Source organism: Halichoerus grypus, chromosome 14 (assembly GCF_964656455.1).
Source record: "Halichoerus grypus chromosome 14, mHalGry1.hap1.1, whole genome shotgun sequence".
Lineage (NCBI taxonomy): Eukaryota > Metazoa > Chordata > Mammalia > Carnivora > Phocidae > Halichoerus > Halichoerus grypus.
The window spans coordinates 60,410,128-60,428,293 of NC_135725.1; the positions used below are offsets into that span (position 1 = coordinate 60,410,128).

The 18,166-nt window shown below is 48.2% G+C and overlaps 1 protein-coding gene across 1 annotated transcript; it reads left to right on the forward strand.

Annotated features, from left to right (window-relative positions):
• Window positions 1-1,009: 1,009 nt before the first annotated feature.
• On the forward strand, window positions 1,010-17,169 carry POLR1E (RNA polymerase I subunit E). The gene is made up of 12 exons (XM_036100457.2): window positions 1,010-1,204; window positions 1,776-1,879; window positions 3,098-3,174; window positions 4,638-4,723; window positions 7,244-7,302; window positions 8,090-8,234; window positions 10,617-10,724; window positions 11,338-11,434; window positions 13,599-13,732; window positions 14,664-14,745; window positions 15,489-15,620; window positions 16,823-17,169. The coding sequence occupies exons 1-12, from the start codon at window positions 1,129-1,131 to the stop codon at window positions 16,980-16,982; spliced, it is 1,260 nt and encodes a 419-aa protein (XP_035956350.1). The 5' UTR covers window positions 1,010-1,128; the 3' UTR covers window positions 16,983-17,169.
• Window positions 17,170-18,166: the final 997 nt, after the last annotated feature.

The following is an 18,166-nucleotide window of genomic DNA, read 5'->3' on the forward strand; positions in this document are numbered from 1 at the left end:
ACCAGAACTTCTTGGAGAAATGGGTGATTCGAGGGTTGGGGCAGGGAAACTCCAAGTCGAGCTGAACTATCTTGTGCCCGAAAGTAAGGACATGTTCCAAAAAATGATGTAGATATGTTAAAAGAACCCAGAAACCAGCTTAATGGGGTTCCCACTGGCTCAATCTGATAAAACTTGAACTTGAAAATAAGTGATAGTAGCAGATTCTAATCTATTGAATAAAATAGGGATCTACAAGCCTAGGGTGATATAAATAAATGAATAAATTGTTAGTGTGATGAACAGAATGTTTAGTTTCTAAGTACCTGCCCACAAAATAAGGGGAAGGTACAAAGGGAAAAGAGTAACTTTACAGCTGAGAAAACTGTAAGGCATGTAAGTGGTCAAAGTTACTATAACCAGTACACCTACTAGGATACAATGAGCATCATATCTGTGATATTCCTGCCAAAGACCCATAACCTGAAACTAATCACTTGGAAACGTTAGACAAATCCAGAGGGACATTCTACAAAACAACTGGCCTATAATCTTTAAAATTTTAAACTAATAGAGTGAGGAACTGTTCTGGTTTGAAGGAAACCGAAGAGCGATGAAAACTAAACACAACCTGTGTTTTGGAACAGGTTCTTTCTGCTATAAAAACTTTATTGGGACAATTGGTGACGTCATTTGTTGAGTCTTGAAAGAAGGCAATGTGGATAACAGAGATGAGACGACTTGAGTTCTTGTCCTTCAAAAATACCCTCCTTTGAGTCCACGTTTAAAGGTCCTGCTTTGGCCCTTCTGCTGTGGTAGCTGCCCTGGTCCCACACAACCCTTTAGGTGCAGGCGGAGTGCCGCGCCTCGGAGGAGAGGACCGTGGTCCCGAGTGGGCGGAAGCCCCGCCTCTCCAAGCGGAGGGGCGGGGCGAAGAGTGGGCGGGGATGGCACGCCTCCGCCCTCAGGGGAAGAGCGAATAGGGGGCGGTGTCGGGTGGGGCGGAGCCACGCCGTCTCCGCACGCGCGAGGCGGTGCCGGTGAGGCCACGCCTCTTCCGCCCCGCAGCTCCGACACCGCGTGTGGACTGCTCACGCTGCCGGGGCCGGGTTTCTCTGAACTCTTAACCTTGGTGTCCGGACTGGCGAGATGGCGGCGGAGGTGTTGCCGAGTGCGAGGTGGCTGTACTGTGGGGAGCCCGACGAGAGCCAGAGAGCAGTACTGGGTAAAGACTGCGGAACCGGAGCAGAGTTCCCCGTAGCTCCCTCCCCTTCGTTCCGTTTGTATGCCTCTACAGTCCTCCTGCCCCTGTCGGGCCCCTTTCCCAGCTGGGCCAAGACCCCCTCCAGTCTCCTCCACTACTTGGGGCTTGGCCAGGGTGCCTTTGTCATCATCCCACCATCTTGCTGTCACCACTTCCCAGCTGGATGAGGACGTCCCAGGCACCCTTCCCCCCAGGGCTGTACCGGTCATCCATGACCTCACCCACTCACGCCTGCCCCGCTTCTCTCCACCGGGTAGAGATTCCCCGTCTCTCTAGGTCTGGGCTGGGCCTCAGCTCTATTCCCCTAGTTATTTCCTTCTGTTGCAGCCCTCCCCAGCACTGCCCTCACTTCCCCATCTCCTCTTCCCAACTGGACCAGGACCTCCTTCAGTCCCCCTTTAGGTCAGGACCTGGGCTTCCTTACCATTCCCATTCCTTTAATCACTCCCTCCCAACGAACAGTCCAGTTCTTCCCTGCCATACACTGTGGGTCCTTCTACTCTCATCTCATTCTTGGGCTGCAATCTTACAGTCCAGTTCTCCAATGGGAAGCTGCAGAATCCAGGCAACATGCGTTTTACTTTGTACAAGAGCAATGACTCCACAAACCCCAGGAAGAAGAGTCAGCGGATCCTAGTAAGTGCCGCAGTGGCCAGTTGCCTCCACTTTGCAGGTCTCTGGAGGCCTTAGAGGCCCTTGGGTGTGGGTGGATGCGGGAGGGAGAGGAGAAAAGGGAGATAGCAAATGAGCCTTTGAAGAACTCCTGTGAGTCCCAGCAGGTTGGGGTATGGGGACAGGCTCCATTCAGTTATGTACTTTTGGTGACGTGATGGCCTTTCCTTGATTTGTTCATTCAGCAAGTGTTTATTGAGCACCCACTGTGGCCCGGTGTTGTAAGCTGCAAGGGAAACAGCTAAATCGGACCTGGCCCCACGCTGAGGGAGCTCCTACTCTAGAGCAGGGTTTCTCAGCCTCAGCACTACTGACATTCTGACCCAGATAATTCTTTGTTGTGGGCCAGACCGGTGCATCGCAGGATGTTCAGCAGCTTCCCCGGTCCCTAATCACTAGATATCAGTAGCACCTCCTCTTTGTGACACCCAGAATGTCAGACATTCCCACATGTCCCCCGAGGGGATTTGCCAGGTTGAGAACCACTGCTTTAGAGAGGTGAGAACTGGTGTTTTGAGTTCAGTAACTCATACAAGCGGACAAGCTCAGAGCCTGAGGGAGGGAGAGCGAGCTCAGTCAGAGAAGTCTCTTCTTGCCAGAAGGCCTTCCTGGGGGAGGGTGCGGCTGGCCAAGCTGAGCTCTGAAGGATGGAGGACAGTTTGACAGCTGAGGTTTCATATTCCAAGTGAAGAGGATAGCAGGGACAAACATAGGGAAGCAGGAAAAGCTTGGCTGTGATTGAGGAGTGAATAAGCCCTTTCCATAGTCCTGCCAGCATATAAGGAGTAGTCATGGGAGAGATGGGCGAAGAAGTTCAGGAAGGGCTTGGACTTTGGGCCCTTCCTGAAGGTTGCTGGCAGAACCATTTTATTGCATGCCTCTAAGTGCTGGGAGCCCAGGACCTGTCTCCCAAGGCCTGTGGTGCAGCTCCCCCAAGAACTTTTCAGACCAGCTAGAAGCTGGCACTATCTGGGGCTTCCCTTTCAAAAGTCCTCTTGCCTTTCTCCCAGGGACACCGTGGATTCACTTGGATAGTGGGGCTGGATCATCTCCCAGAGGTTCTCTAGTTCTAATCCACTGCGGTTTGGATTCTAAAGCTTTTGCAAATGTGGGAAAGGGGGTCAAGATGCTTAATACGTTTCAACATTGGTTGTAGTGGTGCTTTTTCCCTTTACATTTTAGGCAGCTGAAACAGACAGACTTTCCTATGTGGGAAACAATTTTGGGACCGGAGCTCTCAAATGCAACACTCTGTGCAGGTAGGGGTAGGGGAAGGGATGCGAGAAGGGGAGGATAGTGATGGTGAGCCTGGCACTGCTGTTTTTGGTCTTTATTTTAGGGGCAGTAGGGGAAATCTGGAGAGGTTTACCATGTCCCTGTGTTCCCAGATCCAGGGACCCTCACACCAGCATGTGGACATGCCGGAAAAGAAAAAAATGAGTTACATTTGTTGGATTTCCTAAAACCTCATTTATTTGTAATTTTCTTTAAGATAATTTTTTAGGGGCGCCTGGCTAGCTCATTCAGTGAGGCATGCGACTCTTGATCTTGTAGCTGTGAGTTTGAGCCCCACATTGGGAGTAGAGATTACTTAAATAATACAATTTTTAGTTGAGATATGATATGACATGACATTAGTTTCAGGTGTACAGCATAACCATTAGATAAATATTTGTATATGTTGCAAAACGGTCACCACAATAAGCAGTCATCCATTACCACACAGAGTTACAATTTTTTTCTTGTGGTGAGAACTTTTAAGATTTACTCTCTTAGCAACTTTCAAATACACAGTATTGTTAACTACAGTCACCATGCTGCACATTACATGCCCAGGGCTTACTTATTTTGTAACTGAAAGTACCTTCTGATCACCTTCATTACTTTGCAATATTCTTTATAACTGTCTTGTTCCCAAAAGGTGGCCTTCTCCACTTACTTGGAGTGTGTGATCAATAGGCCAAAGCTTGCCAGAAGTTTCTGCTGGAACAAGAAAAGGATTGGGTAGTGTCAGAAGCTCCCGGGTTTCCATACAGCTCTACCATTGATCAACTGGCTTTGGCAACTCTGCCCTTCACTAACCCCCAGGCTCCCCCTCGGTGCGATGAGGACTGTCCACGGGAACAGCCTGAGTAACTGTCGGGCGCTGGCAGAATGCAGACAGTGTTCCTCTGATAGTATCTAACAGTGAACCACAAAAAAGGCCCTTTCAAAGCCCCCATGGTACCACCCTGATAGACGTCAGATTAATTTTATATGCTTAAAACTGTTAACACCGCGGCCTGCCTTTATGAAGTTCTCTAGTTCTCTAGTTCAGACTGGTCTTCTCCCCATAATTCCCACAGTTTTACTTGTCTTTGCCTCCATAAAATTTATGTGTGCAATAAATGCTAGTGTAATTCTAGACTCTTATATCCCCAAAGGGTTTCCCACTACTAGGGCAGTAAGCACAAATGTAATTGGCTACCAGAATCACCTGGTAGCTTTTTTTTTTTTCCTTCCAGAGCTACCTCATGAACTCCCTCCCTCCTTCCCTCCTTTCCCTCTTATGCTAAGAATGGCTGCTGTAGGGGATTACTGTTACTCAGCAGCCAATGTTGTGTTCCTCAAGTGTATTGGGGCAGAAGGGCCAGTGAGAACTTTTAAGCAGGAAAAAGGAAGTTGTATAAACAATATGTTTTGAATAATCTGTTGTCATTGGTATTATTCCTCCTTTATTCAGGCATTTTGTGGGAATTCTGAACAAGACCTCTGGCCAGATGGAGGTGTATGATGCTGAGTTGTTCAACATGCAGCCCCTGTTTTCAGGTAGGGCCCTGTTATGAAGGCTCACAAAAACACTGCATGTTTTAGGCTTGTTGGATGAGTTGGTTTTGGATTTGTAAAACACATTTTGTCGTTATTTTTGAAAGGGCGTCTTCCTGCAAATATTTATTGATGCCCTCCTATGCTCCAGGCACAAGTTAGGGGTTGGAGATACAGCAAACCAGACATAGGTCCTGTCCCTAGAGTGTTTACAGATTTGAGGTCAGAAAATAGTCTTCTGGAAGCATTCTCATTCTTGATCTCCTAAAGCACTTGTCTTTTGGCTGCTGTGATTCAGTGGCCCCTGACACTTGGCTTTCTGTGATGTGTGCATTTGCCTCACCTCTTTGATGATGTTTTAATCACTTTTGTATCTCCCTAGCTGCTCAATAAATATTTTAATGAATAATAATAAAAAAGAAAATAGTCTTAGTTAAAGCCACTTGAACAGTGATCAGAGCAGAATATTGGAGGGCACGTCTGATATTTTTTTCATTCAGAGGTCTTTCTTAACTCTTCGTTGTTCTAGTTGGAGTAAAGGTTTTAGGGTCTCTGGCAGGTGATGGGAGTTACTGATGGGTCGGACAGTAATTTTCATGTTGAGGAGAAGTCTCTACACTTTTCTAATTTAGGAGGGGATCCATTTTTTCCCTAATCCAGTGGGAGAGCTTGTACTGCTTCTCTGTGTTGGCATCTTAGAATGCTCAAGGCTAGAGTGGGATCTTCCAGAATGATAGGTGAGAGGGTCAGACTCAAGGGGCTCCTGTTCCCTAAATCTTAAATACGGAGAACCACAGTGGGGGAGGGTATAGATGAGGAAGGATTGTTAGGATCTTGGTGGATCTGCCTCATACCTTCCGAGGCAGTAGTGCAGCTTGATTCCCTCAGAGCAGTGGTGCCAGTCCTTTTAAGAATCTGAAGGACCTGGACCTACTTCCCAGAAACGTACGTAATATACAAGAATATATATGAGATTTTGCATATGATTGTAAAGGGCTCTTGAGTCCTGAAACCTATCTGTGACTTTCCTAGGGGTACAGAGTCTATAGGTTAAGAATTCCTTGCTTTGTGAACAAATACAACTATGTTTAAAGATTTTATTTATTTATTTGACAGAGAGACAGCGAGAGAGGGAACACAAGCAGGGGGAGTTGGAGAGGGAGAAGCAGGCTTCCCGCCTAGCGGAGAGCCCATTTGGGGCTCGATCCCAGGACTCTGGGATCATGACCTGAGCTGAAGGCAGACGCTTAACTGACTGAGCCACCCAGGCACCCAGCATTTGGAGGATAATTTAAATGTAGTTGTATTTGGGGGCACCTGGGTGGCTCAGTCAGTTAAGCATCTGCCTTCAGCTCAGGTCATGATCCCAGCGTCCTGGGATCAAGTCCCACTTGGGGCTCCCTGCTCAGCGGGGAGCCTGCTTCTCCCCCTGCCCCTCCCCCTGCTCGTGCTTTCTCTCTCAAATAAATAAAATCTTTAAAAAAAAAAAAAATTATCCTCCAAATGGTTTTCTGACTTCTAAGGAGGCAAAGGAAATTGTTCATTAATCTGTTGATTAAACAAATTTTTGTTTTTACATGTAAAAAATTTGTAAGTAATGGTTTATTCTAGCCAGCATATATATATTTATACATGCACGCACATGCAACATTTATTGATTCCTTACTATGTGCTAGGCACCGTTCTAAGCTCTTTTAACGCACAACATCATTTACTTCATGTAACAACCCTCTGGTGGTTTTATCAGTGACAAAACTGGCACAGACTTTGACGGGGACATACTGCTGATATAGATGTATATTATAATATAATATACGATATAAGTTATACAATTATACTAATATATAATTATAAATTATATTATAATTATATTAATATATAATTATATTATCACTTATAATTATATAAGTAATGTTAACATAACTTATATTAAATTATATTAGTTATGTTGAGTTATTATGTTATATATATCTCATCTCATATATGTATAGGAGCTGGGAGTGAAACTCAGACAAGGTCACTCTAGAGCTTATGTTCCTGTCCACTAGATTGTACTGCCCCTATATGAATACTTTATGGGAGATTAGAGAGCTTCATGTAAGTAACACATACCTCACATTTATGCCTGCCTTTAGGTCTTTTATAAGGAGGGCAAAACTATTTACTGGAAAGAGCTGAGGTCTTGGCTTCTAGTCACATCTCGGCCACTGCCTGGTGAACTGACCTGGGGCACATCATTTCTTTGGGAGGCTTTTTCCTTATTTGTAAAATGAAGAGGTTGGACCCGATGACCCCTTCGTTTGACTCCTTATTTATTCTCCGTATCCTCTAACTGTATACTAAAGCCACAGACTAAATGTTCACAGGATCCATGATGTTAAACTCTGGGAAGTCCTGTAGTAAAGAAATCTGTTTTTCTTAGATTAACCCTGAAATAAATATTAATCACTCTTAAAACCTGTGGGCCTCACAGCTTGCTTTTCTCCCCCCTTCTCTGTTTTTGCTTGTTTTGTGTTTTGATAGATGAATCAATTGAGAGTGAATCGATACAAGAGAGTGAGACCAAAACTTTTAGAGAGAAGGTAAGTGTGACCAAACTGAGACATGGGACCTGAAGCAGGTTTCTTCTAGCCTTTGCATTTCTCCATTAGTAAAATGAGCCGGCTGAACACACGGCTGCTCCCAGCTCATTCAGTCTGTGGTTCCCCGGACAGTCTACCTGCGAGAGGCTTCTCGGCCTCACACGGTGCCGTCCTCCCGTCCGGGGCAGCTAGACACAGCTCCGTGCCGGTGTTTGGAGCTGGTTCTCTGGGCTGACATAGGTGTAGCATAACAGGTGGTTTTGGATTTAATGCAAGTTTCAGAAAATATTGGTTGTAGCCTGGAAGCTCTCACATTAAAACAAAGTAAACTTTAGGATTTTCAGTGTAGGCGGTTCCTACAAAGCTCATCTCACCCCAGATGGCAAATCGATTGAGTCTTCAGCACTGGCTGGGCACTGTATTGAGAACGGCGTGAGGCCGTCTTCAGGCTCAGTGGGAGAGCGTGAGGGATTAGCGACGTCTGCTGCGGGTGTAGGGCTGGAAAATGGTAGGCTGTGTGCTGGATTTACCAATCCTCTTTCTAGTTCAGGCTTTTCACTGTGCAAACGGGGACACCACTGATTTGTAAACAGCCCATGACAGTTTACAAAGTGAGTCCTTCAGATCCGTTACTACAACAAGCCTGTGAGATAGAGAAGTATGATTCAGCCCAGTTTACAGGTGAGGTAATCCTGGCTCAGAAAGGCTGCGAGTTTCCCCAAGTCCCACAGCTAGGAGTAGTAGTGCCCAGCCTATCCCTAGACAAACCAGATTTGTCTCTGCACAGATGGATTCTTGCATCGAAGCCTTTGGAACCACCAAACAGAAGCGGGCTTTGAACTCCAGAAGAATGAACAGAGTTGGCAGTGAATCTCTGAATTGTGCAGTAGCTAAAGCTGCAGAGAATATTATTGATGCAAAGGGTGTGACTGGTAAGCAGCTGGGACTTGGGGTAAGAGTCTGCTCATAGACACGGCTCCCTCTTCTCTTGAGATCTTTTACCTGCCCCACAGATGGAAGTAAAGGGCATCAGGGCTGGATTCCTTCCTCTCACTGAGTGCCTCCTTGGGGAACAGAGTCTGGAAACAGTAAGACACGTCTGCCCTCAGGGAGCTCCCAGTCAAGTAGAGGAGACCGGCGTGTGGACGGGTGTGTGTGTGCCGTGTCCTGGCCGCCAGGGTTCCAGCTGGCGGGGCGCAGAGGGAGAGGCCCTCAGTCTCTGGGGGTCACAAGGAGGTTTGGGGCAAGAAACCTGCTGTGATGATGATGAACTGAACCTCTAGGGACAGTGCTTCACTTTGGGATCAGCGGACCTTTTTCTCTTCTTAAACTCAGCAGCACCTTGAGCATTTAATTGTATTATTTAAAAACGTGTTTAATGCTAAAATGCATTATAAGAACATAAGAGAAAGTTTACATAAGAGCAGTTTTTCTATTAAAATGGGATTTTTAGGGACGCCTGGGTAGCTCAGTTGGTTAAGTGTCCGACTCCTGATCTCAGCTCAGGTCTTGATCTCAGGGTCCTGAGTTCAAGCCGCCCATTAGGCTCCATGCTGGGGGTGGAGCCTACCTAAAAATAAGTAAGTAAATTAAAAAAATAAAATGGGATTTTAGTAATTTTTAGAAAATCTTTTCAAACCCTATGATTATATAAATATTTTCCTGTGCTTTCTTTCAGTATTTTCACAATTTTACTTTTTATATTTAAATCTTAATGAAGATTTTTTTTTTGGCATATGGTACAGACTAATTTTATATTTTCCAAAGGATTAGCCAGCTGTCCCCAGCTCCATCCTTTTTTTTGTAGAAGATGATTTAAAAAGTCCTCCTTCTCTCTCCTCTGTCTTCTGGTCAGTTGTCCATTCTGTTCCTGTGGCAGCACTAGGCTCTTTGGATTTCAGTAGCCTCATCATCCAGCTTATTTTCTGATGGGGCAAATTCCTCCTTCCCTCCTTATTTTTCACAAACATTGGTTAGAGTAGCATGCCTTTTTTTCCCAGGTGATCCTAAGAATTGTTTTGTGAAATTCCCTCAAAATCCCATTGAGAATAAAATGGAGAGAATCAACATCTTCTTTACAATATTGTTTTCTTATCCAGGAACAGAGAAATATGTGTCTCCATTTATTTGAAAGCATAAGTAAATTTTTGAATTTTTTTGTTCAGTTTACTCTCAGCTGTCAAAGGACATTTAAAAAGAAAAGAAAAAGGGGCGCCTGCGTGGCTCAGTTGGTCAGGTGTCGGACTCATGATTTAGGCTCATTATGATCTCAGGGTCCTGGGATCGAGCCCCACATTGGGCTCCCTGCTCAGCAGGAAGTCTGCTTCTCCCTCTGCCCTTTCCCCCACCCATGCTTGCTCTCTCTCTCTCTCTCTCAAATAAATAAAATAAAACTTAAAAAAAAAACCTTAAAAGAAAAAGAATTCACTCATTTCCTATCATTTTACCAGATGAACTATTAGAATGTTCCTGTGTTCCTCTCTGTCCACATCTATATGCTTTCTTAATTCTTTTTTTTTTTTTTAAAGATTTTATTTATTTATTTGAGAGAGAATGAGAGACAGAGAGCAGGAGAGGGGGAGGGTCAGAGGGAGAAGCAGACTCCCTGCTGAGCAGGGAGCCCGATGCGGGACTCGATCCCGGGACTCCAGGATCATGACCTGAGCTGAAGGCAGTCGCTTAGCCAACTGAGCCACCCAGGCGCCCTGCTTTCTTAATTCTTATGTTGTTTTTCTTGTTGGGTTGTTCACAGTTTTATATTCTGATTTTTTTTTTTAAGGTTTTATTTATTTATTTGACAGAGACAGCTAGAGAGGGAACACACGCAGGGAGAGTGGGAGAGGGAGAAGCAGGCTTCATGCTGAGCAGGGAGCCCGACGCGGGACTTGATCCCAGGACTCTGGGATCATGACCTGAGCCGGCAGACATTTAACAACTGAGCCACCCAGGCGCCCCAAGTTTTTTGTTTTTACTCACTGTGGAGAAGTTTTCTGGAAGTTAAGCTATGAAAGGCTCTCTTCCTCACTTTTAGCTTCTCTTGTATGGTAAATATTTATTAGCACACCTGTCCCACCCAACTACTGTCGGGTTACTTGAGGGGACCACGCTGCGTGCACCTTCTCCAGTGCCTGGTTAGGTTTGTGTCGTGAGTGGACATCGGCCTGGACCCATCAGCCTGGTCAGCCTGCATTGGCTGAAGCATTCAGATTAGGAGTTTTTGGACCAATTAATCTTGAGTGCATGAGTTGCAGAGTATTGGGGAACCTGAACCCAAACAGGATGATACCGACCCCGTCTCTTCCTTTATTGAAAAGCTCTGGTCAATGACGCCATCCATGATGACCTGCAAGATGACTCCCTCTACCTTCCTCCCTGCCACGCTGATGCAGCCAAGCCTGAAGACGTGTATAAATTTGAAGACCGTATCCTTGTTGCAGTAGAAATACTGCTTTATTTCACAAGTTGGGAGATGCATACATGAGTGGGCAGACAGGCTCTCTGAGGATGTTGCTGGTCCCATGATGCTCACAGAAGCTACAGCAGGACCTCTGCACTTGCCCCGGCGCTGTTGCTGGGAGGTCAGCTAGGCTTCCTCACTGGCTGAGGGAGCGGCCCTCAGCCCCTGAGCCGCAAGCCCATTCCTCAGCCAAGTGCCACGTGCCCTCAAGCGCAGCCCTGTGGGGGGTCACTATGAGTAGTCAAATAAGACTTTTAAGTCAGCCCTAAGTCTAGGGCAGACTGATTTGTAATAAGTAGAGCGTGGAATTTCCCTACTTGTGGGTCTAGTCAGAGGGAAAATGCCTGTAGTAGCTTTGTGATAAGCTGAGGAGGCAGAAAAGCCTTGGCAGGGAATGGGCTCTGGGCTGGGAGTCTGGAGAACCGAGTCCCTGCACTCAGCCCCAGTGTATACATTCTGTGTGATCTTCCCCCATCTGGGCCTCAGTTTTCCCATCTCTAACATGGGGCTACTCTGAGATGAGCGAGCTAGTTGGATGTTTCCATTTTGGCCAGATTATGTTCTTGACCTGTCACTAGTTCTCTCCACTGCAGAGTATGAAGCTCTTCAGAGCCCATCCGAAGCTTTCAGGAATGTCTCATCAGAGGAAATACTGAAGATGATTGAAGAGAACAGGTACCCCCCCACCCCCCCACCCCTTGGGTAGATGGAGTGTCTGGGGCAGTGATGTCAGAACACGACAGTAGTCAGACACGAAGTGGACCTTAAGGGGTGTCCGTCGGTGAGGGCATGTCTTTTCAACATTTGAACATGAACAAGCCAGTGTTTTCTTGAAAATGTTTGGGCTTGGGGCGCCTGGGTGGCTCAGTCGTTAAGCGTCTGCCTTCGGCTCAGGTCATGATCCCAGGGCCCTGGGATCGAGCCCGGCATCGGGCTCCCTGCTCGGCGGGAAGCCTGCTTCTCCCTCTCCCACTCCCCCTGCTTGTGTTCCCTCTCTCACTGTGTCTCTCTCTGTCAAATAAATAAAATCTTTAAAAAAAAAAAAGAAGAAAAAATGTTTGGGCTTTCAGGCCTCTTGTCCCAAGGCTGTGGGTGGCAGTCAAGGGAGAGAGAGGTGGCCTCTGCATGGAGCCTGTGACTGAGCAGAGGGTGGTGAGGCCTTGTGGTTGGGGGCTTGGAACCGGGGCTGGCCCGTGTTCCCAGTGTTATGCTGATAGTGATTGTCCCTGGTGGGGCCCAGGTGCTAGCCTGCGAGTAGGTGCCAGTGGGGGTGATGGTGTGCTGAGTGAGCTTTTATACACAAAGTTAAATTTATGGGGCACCTGGGGAGCTCAGTCGGTTAAGGGTCTGACTCTTGATTTCCGCTCAGGTTATGATCTCAGGGTCCCGAGGTTGAGCCCCGCTTCGGGCTCCACACTCAGGGAGTCTGCTTCTCTCCCTCTCTCTCCCTCTGCCCCTCCCTCTGCTCATGCGCATGCTTTCTCTCTAAAATAAATAAATCTGGGGCACCTGGGTGGCTCAGTCATTGGGCGTCTGCCTTCGGCTCAGGTCATGATCCCAGGGTCCTGGGATCGAGCCCTGCATCGGGCTCCCTGCTCGGCAGGAAGCCTGCTTCTCCCTCTCCCACTCCCCCTGCTTGTGTTCCCTCTCTCGCTGTGTCTCTCTCTGTCAAATAAATAAATAAAATCTTTAAAACAAATAGAAAAAATAAAAAAATAATAATAAAATAAATCTTTAAAAAAAAGTTAAATTTACGTGTTTAAGTACTGTATATTTTAAAGAACTCAGATTATCTCCCCTGTCTCCTTTGGCCCTTAAATCAGCTTTTCTTTTATGATGATAGTGGAATTTTCTTGCTTTTGAGTTTTTTCTTTTAAATAATTTCCTCTTGAGAAAATAAAAAATTGCCAACCCTAGGTTGGTTCCCTGATTTTTGAAAGTGCTTTTTTTGTTGTTGTTCCAAAGATACGTTTCCAGAAAAGCTTATTCTTGGTTCTGGGTTGTCTTCATGTACTTGTGGCCCTGCAGCAGGTGCAGGAATGGGCTCTGGGCTGAGAGTCTGGAGAACTGAGGCCCTGAGCTCTGCCTGAGGTGCTGTGTGATCTTCCCCTCTCTGAGCCTCAGTTTTCTAATCTGTAAAACGAGGCTGCTGTATAAGTTGGTCTTGAAGAGCCTTCCTACCTCTGTGAGTCCGGGCTCCTCATGGTGGTGGCACAGTACATAAAGATCACAGCTGACGCTGATGGAGCTCTTACATGTGCCTGTTTCTACACTTTCCTCGCATTGGCTCATTTAATGCAGAGAAAACCTCTAGGGGGAGGCTACTATCTTTGTCCTAAATTTTTAGGTGAAGATGATGTACAGAGACGTATAGAAGATAGAAACTTGCCCAGGCCACTGAATGGCAGAGAGGGGGTTCAGACCCAGGCAGTCTGACCCACGAGCCTGTGCCCCAGACCACTGCGTCAGGATGGGGCAGCCTGCGGCCTGTGTGGCAGCTCCGGTCTGCTGCCTGTGACTGAAGCTGTGAACACAGCCGCGGCCGGTCGTTTGTGTATTATAATGCTGCTCTCGCAGTACTTTGGCGGCTTTGGGTACCTGCAGCAGAGACCAGATGGGCCACAAAGCCCGAAATATTTACTGACTAGCCCTTTAGCGCCTTAGCTCTGAAGCGTGCTCGCTGTGTTATGAGGAGCATTAGGATGGCCCTTCCTCGACTGCTAGTGTGTATCAGCTGTGGGGGATGCCCACTGTTTTCATTGTGAGAGTGGGAAGTGCTCCTGACAGAGTTGGTCTTACACATTCCTCCCTTGCCCCCCGCCCCCCCCCCCCGTTTTAGCCACTGCTCCTTTGTCATAGAAGCGTTGAAGTCTTTGCCATCAGATGAGGAGAGCCGAGACCGCCAGGCCCGATGCATATGGTTTCTGGACACACTCATCAAATTTCGAGCACAGAAAGTGATTAAGCGGAAAAGTAAGTCCATGATAGACATTTTATTCTAGTTATTTCCAGCCTGTTATTTGTCTCTTAGGCCAGCTCTAATGAGAGAAGAAAATGCATGTACTTGTCTAGATCTTTATTTCCGTGTAACAGTGGGGTTCCTGTAGGCGCCGCCGACATGCCGAAGGGATCGGCCCAGCCCTGTCCCCATCTGAAAGTGGGGACAGGCCGCGTCGTACGCTTGTTCAGAGCTAACATTCACTGCTTCTCTTCTGCATTGGGCAAAATGTAGTATCCAGTCAAATCAAATGAAAATTTTAAGGGACGGTCGGACAAACATCAGTCCTGTGTGGAGAAAAATCGGCCTTGCTCACGTGAAGGCTGGTGGCAGGGCTATGTTGTGTCAGCTTATCTCCCACTGAGAAAGAAGAGAGTCCATTTCCCCTGGTAACCCGTGTCACCTACAGCGAGGGCCACGGGTGGGGGGAGGGGGGTTGCCTTGCACTCCTATCTTCCTGCAGTTGGAAACCCACCTGTGGTTTTAGGCACAAGGTGGTGCCGTCTTGTTACGGTGCTTGAGCTCCCGGGAGTCTGAATGTTGTCATTACTTGCTTGCTGCTCATTTTCACATTCCAGGCTCCCCTCCTTTCCCTCTCCCTGGGCTTTCGCCACAATCTGTGTTGCATCTTACAAATTCTGCTGCTTTAGGCCTCATTGGAGTCTGTTTTTCCTTCTCACCGCTGCCCCATCACAGACGTCTCTCGGGGGCGTGCGGCCTGCAGGCTGAAGCACCCCCGAGCGTGCTTGCATCGGGAAGTGGCTCTCCTGTTTCACGGGCCCCTGCTTCTCTTACCACATGGTTCTGTTCTTGTGGCACAGCTGTTGGCCTCTTGTCCCAGCTCACGGAGGAGGTGTGGTCCAAGGGTTTGGAAACAAAATGAGCAAACTCACCTTTGTGTTGCAGGTGCCCTGGGGCCTGGAGTCCCCCACATCATCAACACCAAACTGCTGAAGCATTTCACCTGCTTGACCTACAACAACGGCAGGTCGGAGACTGACTTCGGGGCTTCTGCCTATAAAGGAGAAAGCGGGCAGGGAGGGTGGGACTAGAGCATGGATTGGCTTCCATGTCCGCAGACACCTCTGAGGAGAGCACTCACGGCCCTTTGCAGGGGCCTGGGGTCAAGTCAGTTGAGAAAACCCTGTATATTACATGCTCTGTCCCCCTTGGAGAAGCTCCCATTAGAGGCTCTGGGAAGTCCTGCCATGGAGACTTCTTTCCAGGAACCCCTCCTCATAGCCCACCGAGCCAGTGTGCCGAGGGAAGGCGGTGTAGCAGGAAAGGGCAGGCCAGCGTAGGGGCTTGGGGAGAGGACCCCCAGCGGCACATCTGGCCGCCGTTCTTGCCCTTTGCTTGGACTGTTTCCTGCTCTGAGTGTGCTTGGAAACATCCTCAGCAACTGGGTTTGGGATGACTGGTCTCCCAGCAGCCCAGACAGGCCCGGAGGGTCCTTGTGTTTGCGAGGCTCAAACTGGGCCTGGGGAAAGTATACGTGTGGGTTTCTCTGACCCACTTGGAGGGAACACTGAGGTTGGCTCACTTCTCCACTGTGTGTGAAGGTGTGGGCACCTTGACAGGACCAGGAATGGTGCTCATCTTTCTTTTCTTCTCCCCAAGATGGGAAGACATTGAGTGTGCATGAGAACAGGCCTGGATGTTTTTATTTCGCTTTCGGAATAATCATCTTAGTTTAATGCTGTCTCTCCTTCACTGCCATTGCTTTTGTAGCCTCCGGAACTTAATTTCGGATTCTATGAAGGCGAAGATCACTGCATATGTAATCATACTTGCCTTGCACATAAGCGACTTCCAGATTGACCTGACCGTGTTACAGAGAGACTTGAAGCTCAGTGAGAGAAGGTGAGCACCACAGAATAACAAGCTCCCTGCAGGGTGCTTGATGTATTTCTAGTACTGCTGGAAAGCAGGACGCACCATCAAGGGGCAACTGGGGACACGTAGTATGGATGAGACTTGGGACCGGGGGACAGTTGTCAGTGCATGAGTGAGTAAAAGGATGAGCAACCAGACATGGAGTGCCTTGTCTCTGTGAGGCACAGTTTTAAGTCTGTGATGATCTCAGTGATTTCCCTACAAAACAACAGGAGAACCCTCAGTTCAGAGAAGTCATTGACTTTCCCAGGCTCACACAACCAAGATGGGAAATAGTTGGGCTTCAAGCCTGAGCCTTCCCATAGCATTCTGTCCCTTTGTAACCAAGCAGTCTCGGAATTGCTGTCACTGGGGAGAGGGGGTCTGTATGGTCGTGAGGGGTGGAGCCCAGGGCTGGAAGTTGTAAGACACCCCAATCTCAGCTTAACAAAAAGAACTTTCTCTGAGTCAGATAGAAGGGGTTGCCAGGTGAGGTGTTGGAAGCAAGGTGGGGCTGCCATTTGTCAGGGATGTCACATGGGGACTTCTGTGACCCAGCAGCCCTGCTGAGCAGCAGGGACAGACTTGGAGGGTCCTGGGAGAGATGGCAGAATTGTGGTCTTGGGCCCTTTCCAGGATTGCTAGGAGAGATTCAGACTAAGTAGGGAGCAGAACTTCCAGGATCGTGAACTGTGGGATATGTTGGCATTTGTTGGTGATTTGGGGCATCTGGTATCCAAGGCTGCTGCTGGTGTTCCAAGAGAGCCTGTGAGAATACCCTTGTCTGGATTCTTCTAGCAGTCCCGGGAGGGGTTATCCTGAGAGCTGTCCACAGAAGGTATTCTCACAGGCAGTGAGTTTGAAAATAAAAGAGCAATAAGATACTTGGAGCCCGTACAGCTTCTACCAAAATGCCAGCAAGTGCCCAGTGCTGGTTATCAGAAGTAAGCAGAGTTACTAATAGTGTCGAGATAGCCTGGTTTTCCATTACTTATATGGATATTTTCTGATGGCAAGACATTAAAATGAAATTGCCTTTGATGGCTCTGGGTCTTGTTTCCTTCTCTGCTTTGCTCCTGGTGGCCACGTTGGGGGTTCTGTCTTCGTGGCCAGGAGCGTGAATGTGCTGCTCCCTCATGTCAGGCCTACTGAGGACACTCTCCCCCATTTGTTCTGTGTTTGCTCCTTAGGATGATTGAGATGGCGAAAGCCCTGAGGCTGCAGATCTCTAAAAGAAGGGTGTCTCTAGCAGCTGGCGGGGAGGAGGGTCACAAACTGGGCACTCTATCCATCCCGCTGCCTCCAGCCCAGACCTCGGGACACCAGTCGAAGCGGAGGAGAATCACCTAGACGCGTGCTTTCCACATAGAGCATTTTGGCCACACACAGCCACTACTTCTGTTCATTTCCATTTTTATTTTTACAATGAGAAGGAAAAAGAAGCCTTGCTGTGGCATGGGTATGAAGCCAGAAGGCAGCATCTCAAGTTGTGCTGGTCTTCAGTGGAAACATAAAGTGATGGCCATGTTGGACTTGACCTCTCTTTGGTGTTGCTGTGATTATGAGTGGCAGCTGGTTCCTGTGGGAGGGTGGGGCCTGGGGAAGTCAGAGTCCACAGATCTTATGGGCTGCACCCCATGGCAGATCTAATGGATAATTGTTAATAAAGAGAAACATGAAGCGCCATGCTTAGCCTGGAAGAGCCATCGGAGTCCGTGGTGAGGAGGATACAGCCCGGCTGGGCTGGAAGAGGAGGCCTCGGGCTTGATCAGTAGCTAGCTGTGGGTCGCCTGTGCCCTTGGGCCGCCGGAGGAGGCCCATGAGTCTGAGGCTGCCGTCACCGGGGAGCCAAACCCAAGGAAGTGCTTAGCCCCCCAGTCGCTCTGCCTGGCTCGGGCCACACACAGGGCAGGGAGCAGCTTGAAAGCTCATTCTTGGGAGAGAGGAAGCAGTCAGAGTGAAGGACGGAAAACACACTGTTCTAGATCTCTTTAGAAGGGGATTTCATGCATGGACAGAAAGCTGTAGAACTGTGAAAGGGCTGCGCGTGTGGGAATCAGGAGGCGGGCCCTGGAACTGCTAGGTTCAAGAGCACACAGCGGAGGCTGCTCCTCAGGCCAGGCATGGAGATGCCCCTCCTGCCCGACCCTGCTGCTTGGGTCCCTGCAGCCGGTGAGGGCGGCCAGCCCTGCTTGCGGTGCCCGCGGTTCCACTCCTTTGCTGATCAGCACAAACAGCCAAAAGATCAAGATGCTGGCCTCCATCTTGCTTCCTTCTGTGACCATTTGACCCTTGAACAACCCAGGGTGAGGGGCGCCAAGCCCTCACACAGTCAAAAAGCCATATGTCATTTTGACTCCCCCCCCCCCCCCCCCCCGCCCCCAAGCTTTACTGATAGCCTGCTCCCTTGTAAGCCTCACTGGTGAACAGTCAGTTAACACATACTTTGTATGTTACACAGATTACATACTATGTTCTTACAATAGAGTAAGATAGAAAAAAAAGATGTTAGGAAAATATAGTACTTTATTTAT